Source organism: Salmo salar, chromosome ssa01 (assembly GCF_905237065.1).
Source record: "Salmo salar chromosome ssa01, Ssal_v3.1, whole genome shotgun sequence".
NCBI classification, from domain to species: Eukaryota; Metazoa; Chordata; class Actinopteri; order Salmoniformes; family Salmonidae; genus Salmo; species Salmo salar.
The window spans coordinates 79,344,975-79,362,754 of NC_059442.1; the positions used below are offsets into that span (position 1 = coordinate 79,344,975).

The 17,780-nt window shown below is 42.4% G+C and overlaps 2 protein-coding genes across 6 annotated transcripts in view; both read right to left on the reverse strand.

Moving 5' to 3' along the window:
* LOC106612554 (1-acyl-sn-glycerol-3-phosphate acyltransferase epsilon) overlaps positions 1 to 1,277 on the reverse strand; it is a 51,175-nt gene extending 49,898 nt beyond the window's left edge. The window contains exons 1-2 of one of the 3 annotated variants that reach the window (XM_014213810.2): positions 1,057 to 1,277; positions 583 to 884 (exon numbers count right to left, since the gene is read on the reverse strand). In XM_014213810.2, the coding sequence (XP_014069285.1) occupies positions 583 to 801 (219 nt within the window). In that variant the 5' untranslated portion in view covers positions 802 to 884; positions 1,057 to 1,277. Of the gene's footprint in view, positions 1 to 582 lie in introns of all 3 variants that reach the window. The other 2 variants (XM_014213805.2, XM_045723202.1) reach the window with 2 other exon arrangements.
* Positions 1,278 to 5,802: 4,525 nt separating this feature from the next.
* mcph1 (microcephalin 1) overlaps positions 5,803 to 17,780 on the reverse strand; it is a 53,466-nt gene continuing 41,488 nt past the window's right edge. For all 3 annotated transcript variants that reach the window (XM_014213755.2, XM_014213773.2, XM_014213764.2), the window contains exons 14-15: positions 7,069 to 7,306; positions 5,803 to 5,991 (exon numbers count right to left, since the gene is read on the reverse strand). In XM_014213755.2, the coding sequence (XP_014069230.2) occupies positions 5,927 to 5,991; positions 7,069 to 7,306 (303 nt within the window). In that variant the 3' untranslated portion in view covers positions 5,803 to 5,926. The remainder of the gene's footprint in view (positions 5,992 to 7,068; positions 7,307 to 17,780) is intronic.

Consider the following 17,780-nt stretch of genomic DNA (forward strand, 5'->3'; position numbering starts at 1 on the left):
GATATGATTAGAATTTCCAATCATGGCTATACTAATCCGAATATGATTTTAAATCAGAACCGTGCCTTTATAAAGTTGTTAGATGTTTCTTTGCAGCAAGACTATTCCTGACCTAACTTATGTCATGACATCCAATTGCAATCATAGTTAAAAGCAATCTCAATCACTAAAGATGGTCTAACCGATCTAGCGCGTTTCCGAAGCGAAACAAAAAAAAGGGTGAATAAAGTCAATACAAATTCACCTCACTTTTTGAATCAAGTTACTGGGTGTAAACATCACGCCATCATACAATTCACTGGCAACACTAAATATGTTCAGAAGAGGTTCATAGATCGGAGATTCTCCCCTTTCAAGCATATTCCGCGCGATACCATAATGTACAGTGCATGCGCGCACTAAAATTCAACAGCTCGTATGGCTTGACCGATCATTTTCAGGATAGGTTGACTGCAATGAGGATTCCCCACGTGCAATCAGCTATCGTATAGCAAGCCAGGGGGCAATACAGGTTGCATGCAATTCCATTTAGGACCTAACAGTTCAATGTGAGTCCTTAAAATGAAATGCAGGCCTACTCACCTCCACCCCGGTATAGTTTTCGAAGAAAAATAGGACGAGGCTCTGGTAGATGTTATAGAGGTGGTCGTCCATCCTGCGGTATAGTCTTGATGGTAGGACAGCGGTAAGCACACGACATGCACCCCATGACAGCACATAAGCCGGAGCTGTGCCTAGCATTACCACCGCAGGAAACCAGTATCGCAACGAGTACGTGTGCACAACCAGGGAGAGCAGCATTCTGTACTACTGCACACTTATAGCTTGTTCAACTAGCTATAATTATAAGGTATCTGCACGTTCACTTCTCGGTTGACTGTTTCCTGTTGAAAGTAAGCTAGGATGAGAAGTTGCAAATATAGCTTATACAACGGCCACATAGTAACACCACATGTCAACGTTATGCATATCGCAACAGCTCAATGTAACAACCAGCAAACGACCTCGAATCTCTGATAGCCAGCTAACTTTACCTAGCTAGCTAAGCTAACTTACTTTGCGGCTAAACACTGCTCAACCGGCACATGAACCAAACGAATGGTTTCGTACAAAACCACGGTTAAAACAGCAGTGGTAAATCATTACTACATGCTTAGCATGTAAATTCTCTTCAGTCAACAGTGAAGTTTTAGTTCAAAAACTGCCTCTACCAAAGTCACACACACGCCTCCTCATGGACTCAATGGGGGAATCTCAATCGCGTTCTCCTCGCCTCCTCAAAACCCATTGGAGGAGTAGGTCGGAGGGGCGGGACTTCTGGCTTTCTCATCTAATGGGGTTTGAGGAGGAGCGAGGACGCAATTGCGATTGGTCCGTGCTATCCGGGATCATTGGGACGTCTCTACTCCACTGAAGTTGACATTTTAAATTAATGTTTAAATGAATAAGGTAGGGACATCCCAATGATCCCGCATAGCACTGGCTATTTAAATTCTAGCCATGTTTAATAATGAGTCATGCCATCTGGGGTCCTTGGGGCTTCTGTACCCTAAACGTAACCCGTACTACGCTGCAGTAGAGAACGACCATTTGAAACACCGGAAGGGTTGTGGGACGCTGTCAGCATCGCTACTTCCCTTTAAATCCGTAATTCATTGCTTGAAGCCACACCCACCAAACGGGAGCAAACGTACCTCAAACGCCTTGTTCACACCGACAGGGTTCACCAGTACATTACACATGGTCACACCGACAGCATCATTGCATTTTGGTATACTAGAAGGAAGTACATTCATTTCCAATGGAATGCTGAGTTTGCCTTGCAGCATTGTGTTGCAGAGGCAGTATGTTCTGTGGTGCATATGTTGGATTTATCGATTTTTTTTGCATCAAACTGCATAGATGGCTTGACAGAAATGGTAGCAGAATGTGAATGTTGAACTTTTGGTGCAAGTGTAACCGATGTGAAATGGCTAGTTAGTTAGCGGTGGTGCGCGCTAATAGCCTACACTGTTACACAAGCATATCTAGATGATGCTGCATACTACACTGCTCAAAAAAATAAAGGGAACACTTAAACAACACATCATAGATCTGAATGAAAGAAATAATCTTATTAAATACTTTTTTCTTTACATAGTTGAATGTGCTGACAACAAAATCACACAAAAATAATCAATGGAAATCCAATTTATCAACCCATGGAGGTCTGGATTTGGAGTCACACTCAAAATTAAAGTGGAAAACCCCACTACAGGCTGATCCAACTTTGATGTAATGTCCTTAAAACAAGTCAAAATTAGGCTCAGTAGTGTGTGTGGCCTCCACGTGCCTGTATGACCTCCCTACAACGCCTGGGCATGCTCCTGATGAGGTGGCGGATGGTCTCCTGAGGGATCTCCTCCCAGACCTGGACTAAAGCATCCGCCAACTCCTGGACAGTCTGTGGTGCAACGTGGCGTTGGTGGATGGAGCAACACACGATGTCCCAGATGTGCTCAATTGGATTCAGGTCTGGGGAACGGGCGGGCCAGTCCATAGCATCAATGCCTTCCTCTTGCAGGAACTGCTGACACACTCCAGCCACATGAGGTCTAGCATTGTCTTGCATTAGGAGGAACCCAGGGCCAACCGCACCAGCATATGGTCTCACAAGGGGTCTGAGGATCTCATCTCGGTACCTAATGGCAGTCAGGCTACCTCTGGCGAGCACATGGAGGGCTGTGCGGCCCCACCAAAGAAATGCCACCCCACACCATGACTGACCCACCGCCAAACCGGTCACGCTGGAGGATGTTGCAGGCAGCAGGCGTCTCCAGACTCTGTCACGTCTGTCAAGTCTGTCACATGTGCTCAGTGTGAACCTGCTTTCATCTGTGAAGAGCACAGGGCGCCAGTGGCGAATTTGCCAATCTTGGTTTTCTCTGGCAAATGCCAAACGTCCTGCACGGTGTTGGGCTGTAAGCACAACCCCCACCTGTGGACGTCGGGCCCTCATACCACCCTCATGGAGTCTGTTTCTGACCGTTTGAGCAGACACATGCACATTTGTGGCCTGCTGGAGGTCATTTTGCAGGACTCTGGCAGTGCTCCTCCTGCTCCTCCTTGCACAAAGGCGGAGGTAGCGGTCCTGCTGCTGGGTTGTTGCCCTCCTACGGCCTCCTCCACGTCTCCTGATGTACTGGCCTGTCTCCTGGTAGCGCCTCCATGCTCTGGACACTACGCTGACAGACACAGCAAACCTTCTTGCCACAGCTCGCATTGATGTGCCATCTTGGATGAGCTGCACTACCTGAGCCACTTGTGTGGGTTGTAGACTCCGTCTCATGCTACCACTAGAGTGAAAGCACCGCCAGCATTCAAAAGTGACCAAAACATCAGCTAGGAAGCATAGGAACTGAGAAGTGGTCTGTGGTCTCCACCTGCAGAACCACTCCTTTATTGGGGGTGTCTTGCTAATTGCCTATAATTTCCACCTGTTGTCTATTCCATTTGCACAACAGCATGTGAAATGTATTGTCAATCAGTGTTGCTTCCTAAGTGGACAGTTTGATTTCACAGAAGTGTGATTGACTTGGAGTTACATTGCGTTATTTAAGTGTTCCCTTTATTTTTTTGAGCAGTATATTTTGCGCAATGACACTGTAGGTGTGATCAAGGTGTTTTCCTTCCAGCATTGAGTTGTAGAGGCAGGTGTAGTTCATTCTGTGTGGCACTTACCTTGTATTTATCAAACATATATATCAAATTGTATGCTGTAGACAGCTTGCTGTTGCGTACCAATTTGCGCAATGATGCTGTAGGTGTGATCAAGGCGAAAGTCTGTTCAAGAACGTTTTGGGGAAACTTGTCATTCAGTACAAACCCATTCCGCAAAGTAGCAAACTGAATGCACCTCGTGTCATGTCAGATGGCGCCACTCCTATGCTACGCTCGTCCCTCGTCATCATCATGCACTACTCGAAACAAGGAAACTCAGAAATGTCCGACTTGCTAACTGGTTGAAAGTGGCAGTGGCACCTGTATAACTACAACCATTTGGCAAGTCGGAAATGTCAGTTTCCTAGTTCCAACTACCACATAAATGCGCAATCAGTGTAGACTGCGGTCACGCTATCTGACTGAAGACAATGACCCTAAACCCTACCCTTACGCCTCGATCACACCTACAGCGTCATTGCGCAAAATGGAATGCAGCATCATCTGGATGTGTGCAACAAAAGTCCAACATTCACCTTCTGCTACCATTTCTGTCAAGTGGTCCACGCATACAGTTTGATGCATTTGTTTGATAAATCCAACACTGCAACTGCCACTGCAATGCTGCAAGGCGCAAACAGCATTCCATTGGAAATGAATGTCCTTCTGGTGTAGAAATGCAACAACTCTGTCAGTGTGATCAAGGCTTTACCATAACGCAATCACTTAAATTTAAACTCAACTGAGGTAGGGACATCCCAAGGAACCCAGATAGCAAGGACAGTTGACTAATAAGACATTATGCCTCGATCACACCAACATTGCGCAAATTGGTACGCAGCATTTGAATATGCTGTTTGCCTTGACCACACAGAAAGTTAAACATTCACATTCTGTTACCATTTCGGTCAAGCTGCCGACTTGTACAATTTGATGCATACTTCGATAAAATCCAACACATGCCCCACACAGAATGCACTGCAGCTGCCTCTGCAATGCAATGCTGCAAGGTAAACGGAGCATTCCATTGGAAATGAATGTACTTCTGGTGTACCAAAATGCAATGACACTGTTGGTGTGATGGAGGCTGGAGGTGTAAGCCACTTGCCAACATTGTGCAAGCTGATTGGTTTAAAGAAGAGTTCTGAGATTGGTGGTTGCTAAGGGTGGATGACAGTTGCTAATGTGCTGGTGTCAGGGAAAAGTCTAAACGGGATACTTGGGACATCCCATCTCTGACATCACCCCCATTTAAGTTGACATTTAAAACGTTATAAAAGGTTCCAATGCAGACGTTTTTTTTTTATCTCAATTTCAAATAATTTCTGGGTAACAATTAAGTACCTTACTGTGATTGTTTTCAATTAAAAGTGGTAAATAAAATAGCTTCTTAGCAATCATTTTGCAAGATGTCTGGGAGGGGTCTGAGTGGGGAGGAAAAAACGGAAAATTATGTTATTTGTAACTAATTCCCCAGTTAGGCAAAAACTCTACCCACCAAAACAGGCTGACATTTCAGGCTGTCTTTTCAAACAACTCTTACACTAAAAGGGCATTATAATTTTCACAATATTATTCTAACCTCACTGTGGAAATAAAACACAGGGAAATCTAGTTTTTTGGCTGCACTGGGCCTTTAAGGTTAGGGTAAGGATTTCCCAAGGACCTGGCATTGAATTAACCCTGGTGTCAGTGCCAGATGCCAGCAGCAGTAAAGCAAGATCTGCCGAAAACTAAGGCTGAGTTTTAAAGTTATTTAGATAGTAGTGTGTGTCTGATGAAACCTGACAAGTGTGTGACCTGTGCTATCCAGTATAACTTGACAGTAAATTACTGAGTGAATTGTTAAATAGATACTGTATAAGCACTAGCCTAGGTCCCAGATCAGTTTGTGTCGTATAACCAGCTATCTTTGATGCATAGTAAACTCCTATGACATTAAAGCACTGCTTTGACAATAGACTCATCTTTGAATTGGAACTGTGATGAGTGGATGGACTGACATGACTAGTTTTGTGACAAATAATCACAAATAGAGATGTCCTTATAGTTCAGTCTATATCAAACAAAAACCTGCAAAGTTATGCTGCGATGAGAACACTCTGACAAGGTAAACGTTTTATTAAATAGAATGCAATAACAGTAGAAAGTCAATTCACATTCAAGGGGAATAAAAGCGAGAACGATTTCCATATGTGTTCTCTCAATGTTTGGGTCCAACTTCATATTACCGGGACTTCCATTCCAAGTCATACTTCTCATATGGAAGTTGCTTGAGATGTGTGATACAATCTAGAGGAAAAAGGAAGTCAATGAATGCCATTGTTAAAGAAACATAATGAGACAGAGGGTAAAAACGTCAATTTACATAAATATTCTAAGCTAAAGCCAAATGTAACGCCACACAATCAAAAAACAAAATCACAACATTTAGTAACATAATACAAATATTCATGAACATTTGGGGTAGGTGCAACATGAGAAAGTGAAAATGTCAAGGGTTTGAGTGAGAGGTGTCTCCAAGTGGCTATGCAGCTATTCAAAGGCATTTCAATGCACTTTTATAACTCAAGGAAAGAGCGTTCAACTATTATTAGATGCTTTCTGGAGCTCTCCAAGCTGTTCCATTGAGGAATTGAATGAGCAGGTTGTTTGGAATGCAGCCATGCACCCCACCTTCACGCAATTACTGTTGTTACGCAATCCAAAACCAGCCCATCACAAATCGCAATCTGGGCAAGGTGGGCATCATTTGAAAGCTTATTCTATTGCCAACATGACTAGCTTTCCCAAGGTACTTCAGAGAACAACACAATTTTGGTGCATATGGAATGTCATGAGTGCATTCAGGTGAGTCTTCCATGGCCATTTTCTTTACAACACACAGAACATAGGCCCATTTTGTTCAAAATAACCTGGGCTATGACGCAATGTCATTCTTGTAACTGTAAAGCATCATTGCGATCATACATTTCGATGCTGTAAATGACATGAGTTGGAAATGTGAAGTGCACATTTGGACTCATGGGTGTGTGTGGTTTGCTTGTGTGACAAAGACATATTTATAATTTTCGACTTCTCATCTTTCCGAACACATCAAGCGCTCTTGATTTACAGCACTCCCCTTACTGAGACAACACTACAAACCCAATTTGCGGGAAGGATGGGGGCATCTTGTTGCGGGTGATGCTCCGGCTTAGAACTTGAATCCCATACATCGCAGTAAAGCGGAGACTCAGAGCCTGCTCTGTACAGCGACTGTGTTCCAATTTAAGTGCTTATCAGTGAAGTAATCTACATTTTTCAACCTGTATATGGGATGGAGTGTAAAAGGGCTACACATGAATTAACACTGGGCTGACATCTTACCCAGCACCCACTGCTCGGAGAGAATCCTGCTCCCTTCTGGTCTCTTGCCGTTGTACTCCCCTATGCAGAGGCCTGTCTGCCGGACCGTTTTGCAGACTGTGCCCCCACACAGCTGGATGAGCTCCACCAGGCTGTGGGTGGGGGGCTGGGTGTTCCGGGAGACAAACATTGCAGGCTGATCCAGGAAGAGGTCCTGCTGGTGCTCCCCTGCAGACAGGTGCTGCTGCAGACGGCAGATCTGGGAGGAGAGACATGATAGGGTCTTAGATGGGATGTATTTTCAAGAAGAGTAGAGTTGTTTGCAGTGGTGTTTTAAAAGAGCTCATCTTAATAGAGCTAAATGAGTAGTTATTCATAAATGTACATTTTGTATATGTATTGTGCCTTTGCCTGACCATTAGTTGTCACAACTCAAGTGTGTTGCAGTGTTCTCTTTTCACAAGGAGAGGGCAGAAAAACACCTTGAATTTGTAAATACATTGAACAAAAATATAAACACAACACGTAAAGTGTTGGTCTCATGTTTCATGAGCTGAAATAAAAGATCAGACATGTTCCATACCCACAAAAATCTGCGATCCCAAACCATCTCAATTTGGTTGAGGTCGGGGGATTGTGGAGGCTAGGTCATCTGATGCAGTAAATGACATGTGTTTATAGTTATATTATAGTGAAGACATCAAAACTATTAAAATAACACATATGGAATCATGTAGTAACCAAAAAAAAGTGTTCAACAAGTCCAAATATATTTTATATTTGAGATTCTTCAAAGTAGCCACCCTTTGCCTTGATGACAGCTCTGCACACTCTTGGCATTCTCTCAACCAGCTTCATGAGGTACTCACCTGGAATGTGTTATTTCATAGTTTTGATGTCATCACAATTATTCTACAATGTAGAAAATAGTCAAAAGAAAAACACTTGAATGAGTAGGTGTTCTAAAACCTTTGACCGGTAGTGTATATATATATTTGTTGTAACAGGAGTCATGATGAATGATTACATGTCGTTTTTGTAATCTGGGCCCATGCTTATTTACTTGTAATGATTGAAAATACAAAGGAAAAAAAAGAAGCTAACCACATGGAAAGAACTCATTCCACTCATTTTGTTAACTGCTTTTCATTGTGTAATTTTGGCAATGAATTTAATGTCTTAGGTTCATAACGGTGCACATTTTGGAGGTTGGACAAGGGGTAGAGCATTGTACCTTATACTAAGCTTAATCTAAAAGGTGATCCCCTACTCAGACCAGGTAGACAATTACATTTCACTTTGAGGATACATGTTGGTTACCTCAGACTCCAATCCACATCTCTGTGTGAGTAATACCCCTTTATCCACAGCCTCTAAGAATGGACAATGGGAAGTAAGCCTTATTGTGCTGAGAATCTAAGAGATAACAAAAGTCCTATGACATTGTCTGACACAGCTCATAGCTTGTAGTAATACATCAAAGATTCAATACAATGCCATTCTCCGCACCTGGTTTGATTCCTTGGATTGTGATCCAGGCTGTCCATTCTCCTTGCCTGGAAGCAATGAATGAGAACATACATGCAGTCTTCACTGGCATTGTGCTCCATTTTAAGACTACTGAGTGGTGCTCTAAACTGCAGAGGAAGTTTGGAGTGCTGCTCCGTGTCCAGTAGGGTTGCAAAATTTCAGTAACTTTCCCCAAATTCCCTGGTTTTCCAAAAATCCAGGTTGAATTCATACACTTCAGAGAAGACCCCTGGTCATCCCTACTGCCTCTGATCTGGTGGACTCAAACAAATGCTTTGTTTGTAAATTATGTCTGTGTGCCCCTTGCTATCCATCAATTTAAAAAAAAGTTAAATGGTGCCATCTGGTTTGCTTAATATAAGGAATTTGATATGGTTTATACTTTTGATACTGAAGTACATTTTAGCAATTCCATTTACTTTTGATACTTAAATATATTTAAAAGTTAATTCTTTTCGACTTTTACTCTAGTATTTTATTGGGTGACTAACTTGATTCCTTTTCTATTAAGGTATCTTTATTTTTACTCAAGTAGGACAATTGAGTACTTTTTCCACCAATTGCATTTTGAAATGTTATACGATCAGCATGCATCTCTCTGAAGCGCATGGGGCAGGGAGGACAGTGGTTCGCTCATCACAGCAGGATACCCCAGCGAAACAAGCACAGCCGCAGGGCAGACACTTTCATTAGAGAAATCATGAGGATAATGCACTTCACCGTTTTACCAAATCATGGTTTTAGCCGCCACAAAAATAGGACGTTTTGAGTGAGGTGATAACGTAGAATGTGCGCAGCGCGTTTATAGGCACGATTTCCATTTTTTACGATCAATGATCTTGGCAGTCTAACTGATGACGAGTCAGAGCAGGTTTCTTTCCCGATGCCGCGTTTGACTTTGAATGTGAGGTTGAGTAACCTCAGCCTATCAGAAAACCGGGCTGGTCCATCTTGGTAGGGCAGCTGGCCATTGCCCACTGATCAGGCAACGTCTCATTATAGAGTAGTATAACAGAAACATTTTGCAAAAATCGAAACAAAAAACTATAGGCCCATGGGCCGCCGGCCATGTCACATTTTTCAAAAAAAATATTATATACAGTACATTCGGAAAATATTCAGACCCCTTGACTTTTTCCACATTGTTACGTTACAGCCTTATTCTAAAATTGATTAAAATATTTTTTCCCCCCACCTGATAAATCTACACGCAATACCCTATAATGACAAAGCAAAAACAGGTATTCAGACATTTTTGCAAATTTATATAAAAAAATATATCACATTTACATGAGTATTCAGACCTTTTACTCAGTACTTTATTGACGTTCCTTTGGCAGCGATTACAGCCCTGAGTTATTTTGGGTAAGATGCTACAAGCTTGGCACACCTGTATATGGGGAATTTCTCCCATTCTTCTCTGCAGATCCTATCAAGTTCTGTCATTTTCAGGTCTCTCCAGATATGTTAGATCGTGTTCAATTCCGGGCTCTGGCTGAGCCACTCAAGGACATTCAGAGACTTGTCCCGAAGCCACTCCTGTGTTGTCTTGGCTGTGTGCTTAGGGTCATTGTCCTGTTGGAAGGTGAACCATCACCCCAGTCGGAGTGCTCTGAAGCAGGTTTTCATCAAGGATCTCTGTACTTTGCTCCATTCATCTTTGTCTCGATCCAGACTATTTCCCAATCCCTGCCGCTGAAAAACATTCCCACAACATGATACTGCCACCACCATGCTTCACAGTAAGAATGGTGGTAGGTTTCCTCCGGACGTGACGCTTCTCATTCAGGTGAAATAGTTCAGTCTTGGTTTCATCAGACCAGAGAATCTTGTTTCTCATGGTCTGAGTCCTTTAGGTGCATTTTGGCAAACTCCAAGCGGGCTGTCATGTGCCTTTTACTGAGGAGTGTCTTCTTTCTGGCCATTCTACCATAAAAGGCCTGAATGGTGGAGTGCTGCAGAAATGGTTGTCCTTTTGGAAGATTCTCCCATCTCCACAGAGGAACTATGGAGCACTGTCAGTGACCATCTGGTTCTTGGTCACCTCCCTGACCAAGGTCCTTCTCTCCTGATTGCTCAGTTTAGCCGGGAGGCAAGCTCTAGAAAGAGTGTTGGTGGTTCCAAACTTCTTCCATTTAAGAATGATGGAGGCCACTGTGTTCTTGGGGACCTTCAATGTTGCAAACATTTTTTGGTTACCATTCCCCAGATCTGTGCCTCGACACAATCCTGTCTCGGGGCTCTACGGGCAGTTTCTCCTACCCCATGGCTTGGATTTTGCTCTGACATGCATTGCAACTGTGGGACCTTATATAGACAGGTGTGTGCCTTTCCAAATCATGTGGTAAATTCAATTGATTGGACATGGACTCCAATCAATCTGTAAAAGCATCAAGGATGATCAATGGAAATAGAATGCACCAATTTCGAGTCTCATAGCGAAGGGTCTGAATAGTTATGTAAATAAGGTATTTCTGTTTTTTTTTATATAACTATCAATTCCCATAACGTTGTTTCAATATGGCTGCGGCCACATCTCTAAGCTTGTGCTAGGCTCTTGAAAACGTTTAATATTATGTTCTCAAAGCATTTTCATAACATCACATTCAACAAGGTTACCTAACATCGACATGTAAAACAATGTAGGTTGATTTGAGCATTTCAGTGCCACTTAGGCTCAACCAAAATTTTACTTCCGCTTTATCCCACCCGCTTTATCCCAGCCCCTTCCAAAAGATACATTTACAGGTTGGAGCAGTGGGCTGCCACACTGGGCGATTGTGGAGCAGTTTTGCATCTTTGAAAATAAGTTGTCTTTAATGATCTTAAAATGTGTCCCAAGAACAACCTACTATTGAATTAACTAAACATATCCTCTACACCAGGTATTCCCAAACTGGGGAACGTGCAATGCTGTCGGGAGTATGCCAAATAAAAATGTGATTCACATTTAAAAAATAAAATTGTTTTATTTTTATTCACATTTTCAAACAGTCCATTCTCTCATGGGAATTCCACAAACGGTCCGTATTGTAGCCAAACGTAGCTGCTGCTCATTCCATTTGCTCGAAAATTGATAAATGGTAAAAAAAAAGGCCCGCGTCCATAGAGACACATACCAGCTCTACTGGTAGTACTGCTACTACCAACAGTACTAGACCTGCACCTGTCAACAACACAAGCTGTTCTGCTTCCACAAGCACATCCAATGCTAGCATCAGTAATTCTACATTTGTTGTTAGCCCAGCTAGCATGGACACTGACAGTTGTGAAACTGATGCAGCCGAAGTGCTGCTGCCCCCTTACCCGGGAAAGCACCGAACAACAGACAGGGACGTTGGACCATCGAAAAGGCGCAAATATGATGAGAACTACATTGATTTGGGGTTCACTTAGATTGGGAGTAGTGCCTTTCCTCAGCTACAGTGTGTTATATTTGCAAAAGTACTATCGCATCACTCGATGATGATCACTCGAACCTTAAACACTTGCGCAGACATTTAGAAACAAAAACATGCCAATTTCAAAAATAAGCCACAGGAGTTTTTGGAGCGAGAATTAAGATGACTTTCGAGTAGTAAGACATGTATAAAAGCAACAGATACCATTAATAAGAAGGGGCTAGAAGCGTCTTATATGGTGAGCTACCGAGTGGCTAGGCCAGGCAAGCCCCATACTATTGGAGAGGTTCTTCATTCTTCCTGTTGCAGAGGATATGGCTGGGACAATGCTGAGGGAAAAGGACAAAAAAACTATACAGACAATGACTTCATCAAACAACACTGTTTCATGACGCATCAGTGACATGGCAGGAGATGTTTTGAAACAATTACTGCTTCGCAAACAAGCCAGTGAATTCTGTGTGTTACAGCTGGATGAGTCAGACGTGGCGGGCCTGGCACAGCTCCTGGTATATGTCCGTTACGTTTATGGGGGGTTAATTAAGACATCCTCTTCTGCAAACCAGTGGAAACCAGGACAACAGGAGAGGATATTTTTAAAGTATTGGACAGCTTTGTGACATCAAATGGACTTTGGTGGTCAAGATGTGTTGGTATCTGTACTGATGGTGCAAAAGCCATGACAGGGAGACAGTGGAGTGGTAACGCGCGTGTAAGCAGTTGCTCCCAACTCCACTTGGGTACACTGCAGCATCCATCGAGAGGCTCTTGCTGCCAAGGGAATGACAGCTTCAAAGACGTTTTGGATACTACAGTGAAAATGGTTAACTTTGTTAAAGCAAGGCCCCTGAACTCTCATGTACAGTGCTGTGAAAAAGTATTTGTTCCCTTCCTGATTTCTTATTTTTTTTGCACATGTCACACTTAAACGTTTCAGATCATCAAACAAATTTAAATATTACACAAAGATAACCCAAGTAAACACAAAATGCAGTTAAGTGATGATTTTATTTATTAAAGGGAAAAAAGCTGTCCGAACCTTCATGGCCCTATGTGACAAAGTAATTGCCCCCTAAACCTAATAACTGGTTGTGCCACCCTCAGCAGCAACAACTGCAATCAAGCGTTTGCGCTTGGCCCACTCTTCTTTGCAGAATTGTTTTAATTTAGCCACATTGGGGGGTTTTCGAGCATGGACCGCCTTTTTAAGGTCATTTTTTTTTTAAGCCATTCAGAGGTGGATTTGCTAGTGTGTTTTGGATCATTGTCCTGCTGCAGAACCCAAGTGCGCTTCAGCTTGAGGTCACGAAGAGATGGCCGGACATTCTCCTTCCGGATTTTTTGGTAGAGAGCAGAATTCATGGTTCCATCAATCACAGCAAGTCGTCCAGGTCCTGAAGCAGCAAAGCAGCCCCAGACCGTCACACTACCACCACCATATTTGACTGTTGGTATGATGTTCTTTTTCTGAAATGCTGTGTCACTTTTACGCCAGATGTAACGGGACGCACACCTTCCAAACAGTTCAACTTTTGTCTCGTCAGTCCACAGAATATTTTCCCAAAAGTCTTGGGGATCATCAAGATGTTTTTTTTTTGTTGCCAAAAGTGAGACGAGCCTTTATGTTCTTTTTGGTCAGCAGTGGTTTTCGCCTTGGAACTCTGCCATGGATGCCATTTTTGCCCAGTCTCTTTCTTATGGTTGAGTCATGAACACTGACCTTAACTGAGGCAAGTGAGGCCTGCAGTTCTTTAGATGTTGTTGTGACCTCTTGGATGAGTCGTCGCTGCGCTCTTGGGGTAATTTTGGTAGGCCGGCCACTCTTGGGAAGGTTCACCACTGTTCCAAATTTTCTCCATTTGTGGATAATGGCTCTCACCGTGGTTCGCTGGAGTCCCAAAACTTTAGAAATGGCTTTGTAACCCTTTCCAGACTGATAGATGTGAATTACTTTGTTTTTCATCTGTTCCTGAATTTCTTTGGATCGGAGCATGATGTCTTGCTTTTTGAGATCTTTTGGCCTACTTCACTTTGTCAGACAGGTTGTATTTAAGTGATTTCTTGATTCAACAGGTCTGGCAGTAATCAGGCCTGGGTGTGGCTAGCAAAAAATGTGATTAACCACAGTAAATTCATGATTTAACAAGGGGGGGGGCAATTACTTTGTCACATAGGGCCACGAAGGTTCAGATAGCATTTTTTCCTTAATAAATACAATTATCACTTAAAAACTGCATTTTGTGTTGTTTACTTGGGTTATCTTTGTGTAATATTAAAATTTGTTTGATGATCTGAAACCATTTAAGTGTGACAAATGTGCAAAAAAATAAGAAATCAGGTAGGGGGGCAAATACTTTTTCACAGGACTGTATTTTCTGCACTATGCAATGATATGGGCAGCGACCATGTAACGCTTTTACAACATACAGAAGTGTGCTGGTTATCAAGGGGCAAAGTATTGACAAATTTTTTTAAATTGAAAGACGAGCTTAAAGTTTTCTTTACTGACCATCATTTTCACTTGTCTGACCGCTTGCATGATGACGAGTTTCTCACACGACTGGCCTATTTTTTTAATTATTATTATAGATTTTTTTTAATCGCCTGAATGATCTGAATCTAGGATTACAGGGACTCTCCGCAACTATATTCAATGTGTGGGACAAAATTGAGGCTATGATTTAAGAAGTTTGAGCTCTCCTGTGTCTGCATTAACAAGGACAACACACAGGTCTTTCCATCAAATGAACTCAAGCTTACGGACAATGTCAAATGTGACATAGCGAAGCATCTGAGTGAGTTTGGTGCGCAATTACAGGTACCTTCCCGAAACGGATGACAAACTGAATTCATTATTCCTTTCATGCCCTGCCTCCTGTCCACTTATCAATATCTGAACAAGAGAACCTCATCGAAATTGCAACAAGCGGTTCTGTGAACATTTAATTTAAAATCAGAAGCCACTGCCAGATTTCTGGATTGGGCTGCACTCAGAGTATCCTGCATTGGCAAATCGCGCTGTTAAGACACTGATGCCCTTTGCAACCACTTACCTATGTGAGAGTGGATTCTCGGCCCTCACTAGCATAAACTAAATACAGACACAGACTGTGTGTGGAAAATGATTTAAGACAGTCTCTCTCCAATACAACCCAACATTGCAGAGTTATGTACATCCTTTCAAGCATACCCTTCTCATTAACCTGTGGTGATTTATTCAACATTTTTGATTAACAAATAAAGTGTTATATGTAAGATGGCTAAATAAAGATCAAAATGATTGATTATATTATTATTTGTGCCCTGGTCCTATAAGAGCTCTTTGTCACTTCCCACGAGCCAGGTTGTGACAGAAACTCACTCATTCTTATGTTTAATAAATGTATCGTATAGTGTGTGTGTGTGTGGCAGGCTTACAATGATGGCAAAAAAACTACATTTGAGAGTGCACTGACCCTGGTGCTAGAGAGGGTACGCAGCTGGAGGTTGAATGTTTGAAGGGGTACGGGACTATAAAACATTTGGGAACCACTGCTCTACACTATACACCAGATGTAGCCTATTGTGTCTATAGAGCCTTGTAGCATCCACCAAGGGGCATGAAGCAGATTGGGTTTTGAATGTCAATTCCGGCAAAAAAAAAGGCTAGGTCATTGTGTGACACTTCCTTCCCCCTGATGCTCTTCCTCCCGACATGAAACGACTGACAGACAAACATCCACGCCCACACATCTAATGGTGTAGCGATTCAAGCAGAACACCTGAACCATTCAGTGTTCTGTGTTTCTGGAATGAACAGCCTTCCTCTGTGGTCATCTGCCTAAAACGTGCCGCATTTCCTTCACATTCTATTACATCACTTCACTTCCTGTAGTTCAGCTTCTTGAGTCTGCTGGGACTAAAGAGAGTGTGAGTAGAAGGCAAATGCAATGCGTTCATGGATCGCCTCAATAACGGAGGATGTTGGTTATTGTGTGGTAGGCCAATATGATGGTCAACGCAATGTAATAGGAACTGATGCTTAGAACTAGACAGAATATACCTAAAAGGGACAAGACTAAAGGACCTTTGGAATAATGTAAGACCTTTGGCTATGTTGATCATTTTCTCAAAGTACAAACCTGTCACCCAAAAGGCTTCTGCATTCTTTGGTTTGGCTAGGTGAAAGAGTGTGCTCGCATACATTCGACCTTCACTTGAAAAACGAGAAAAAAAAGTGTCAATAGTACCGCTTGTCAATTTTGAGATGCCATAGCCAGTATACACTACCTAAAAAGTCTGAATTAATAGATATCTTGAGTTATCGGTCATTAATTCTGATGTTTTTGCAGAGGAGAGCTTAGGTCGCTCAATTTTACATCTATACTAAACAAAAATAAACACAACATGCAACAATTTCAACGACTTTACCGAGTTACAATTCATAAAAGGAAATCAGTCAATTCAAATAAATTCATTAGGCCCTAATCTATGGATTTCACATGACTGGGCAGGGGCACAGCCATGGGTGGGCCCCAGGAGGGTAAAGGCCCACCCACTGGGGAGCCAGGCCCAGCCAATCAGAATGCGTTTTTCTCCCACAAAAGGACAGAAAGACTCTTCAGTTTCATCAGCTGTCCAGGTGGCTGGTCTCAGACGATTCCACAGGTTAAGAAGCCAGATGTGGAGGTCCTGGGCTGGCACGGTCACACGTGGTCTGTGGTTGTGAGGCCGGTTGGACATACTGCCAAATTCTCTAAAACGACGTTGAAGGAGGCTTATGGTAGAGAAATTCACATTAAATTCTATGGCAACAGCTCTGGTGGACATTCCTGCAGTCAGCATTCTAATTGCAGGCTCCCTCAAAACTTGACATCTGTGGCATTATGTTATGTGACAAAACTGCACATTTTAGATTGGCCTTTTATTGTCCCCAGCACAAGGTGCACCTGTGTAATGATCATGCTATTTAATCAGCTTCTTGATATGCCACACCCGTCTGGTGGATGGATTATCTTGGCAAAGGAGAAACGTTCACGAACAGGGATGTAACCAAATTTACTCACAAAATTGGAGAGACATAAGCTTTTAGTGTGTGTGGAAAATTTCTGGGATCTTTTATTTCAACTTATTAAACATAAGACTAACACTTTACATGTTGCGTTTATATTTTTATTCAGTATATTTCAGATGTTTGGTGCAGTATTTCTGAAGTGAAAAATGTGCATGAAAATGAGTCTATCGTTGAATGACAAACACTTAATTGAAGAATCCCTACTGTTGACTAATCACCAACGAAGTGCCGTAGACTTCGGAAGCCGAACTTAAGCTTCCCCCGAGATAAAAATGACGTGCAAAAAACATTGTCGTAATATATGCAAACTGTTCTGAACTGTTTCAGATGGGAAGCATGCGGACACCTAAGAGAGACTCAAGCGGTTTCACTCAGAGGTGAAATATGTTCAGCTTCAGTGTTAAAGGAAATGAAGAATGAAGCCAGTGGAGCAATAGGAAGATGATCATGATTGAGAAAAATCCCTGGGGTTTAAGACAAAACATCCTCCAAGCGGATTCACTTCCTGTACAGACCACCTCCATCGCACCGTGTGTGATATCAGCTGTTTGATATAGCTCACATCATTGGAATAGACAATGACAGAAAAACACCTTTACTATACATCACAGGCTGGCTCATTATCTTGAAGATAATAAATGCAATACACTCTCCATAAATCTTATGTTTGATGTTAAACTGTATAAACTGAGCGATAAGCAGCCTTATTAGTAGTTTTGACATTAAACTTATGTCGGTCTTTACAAAAA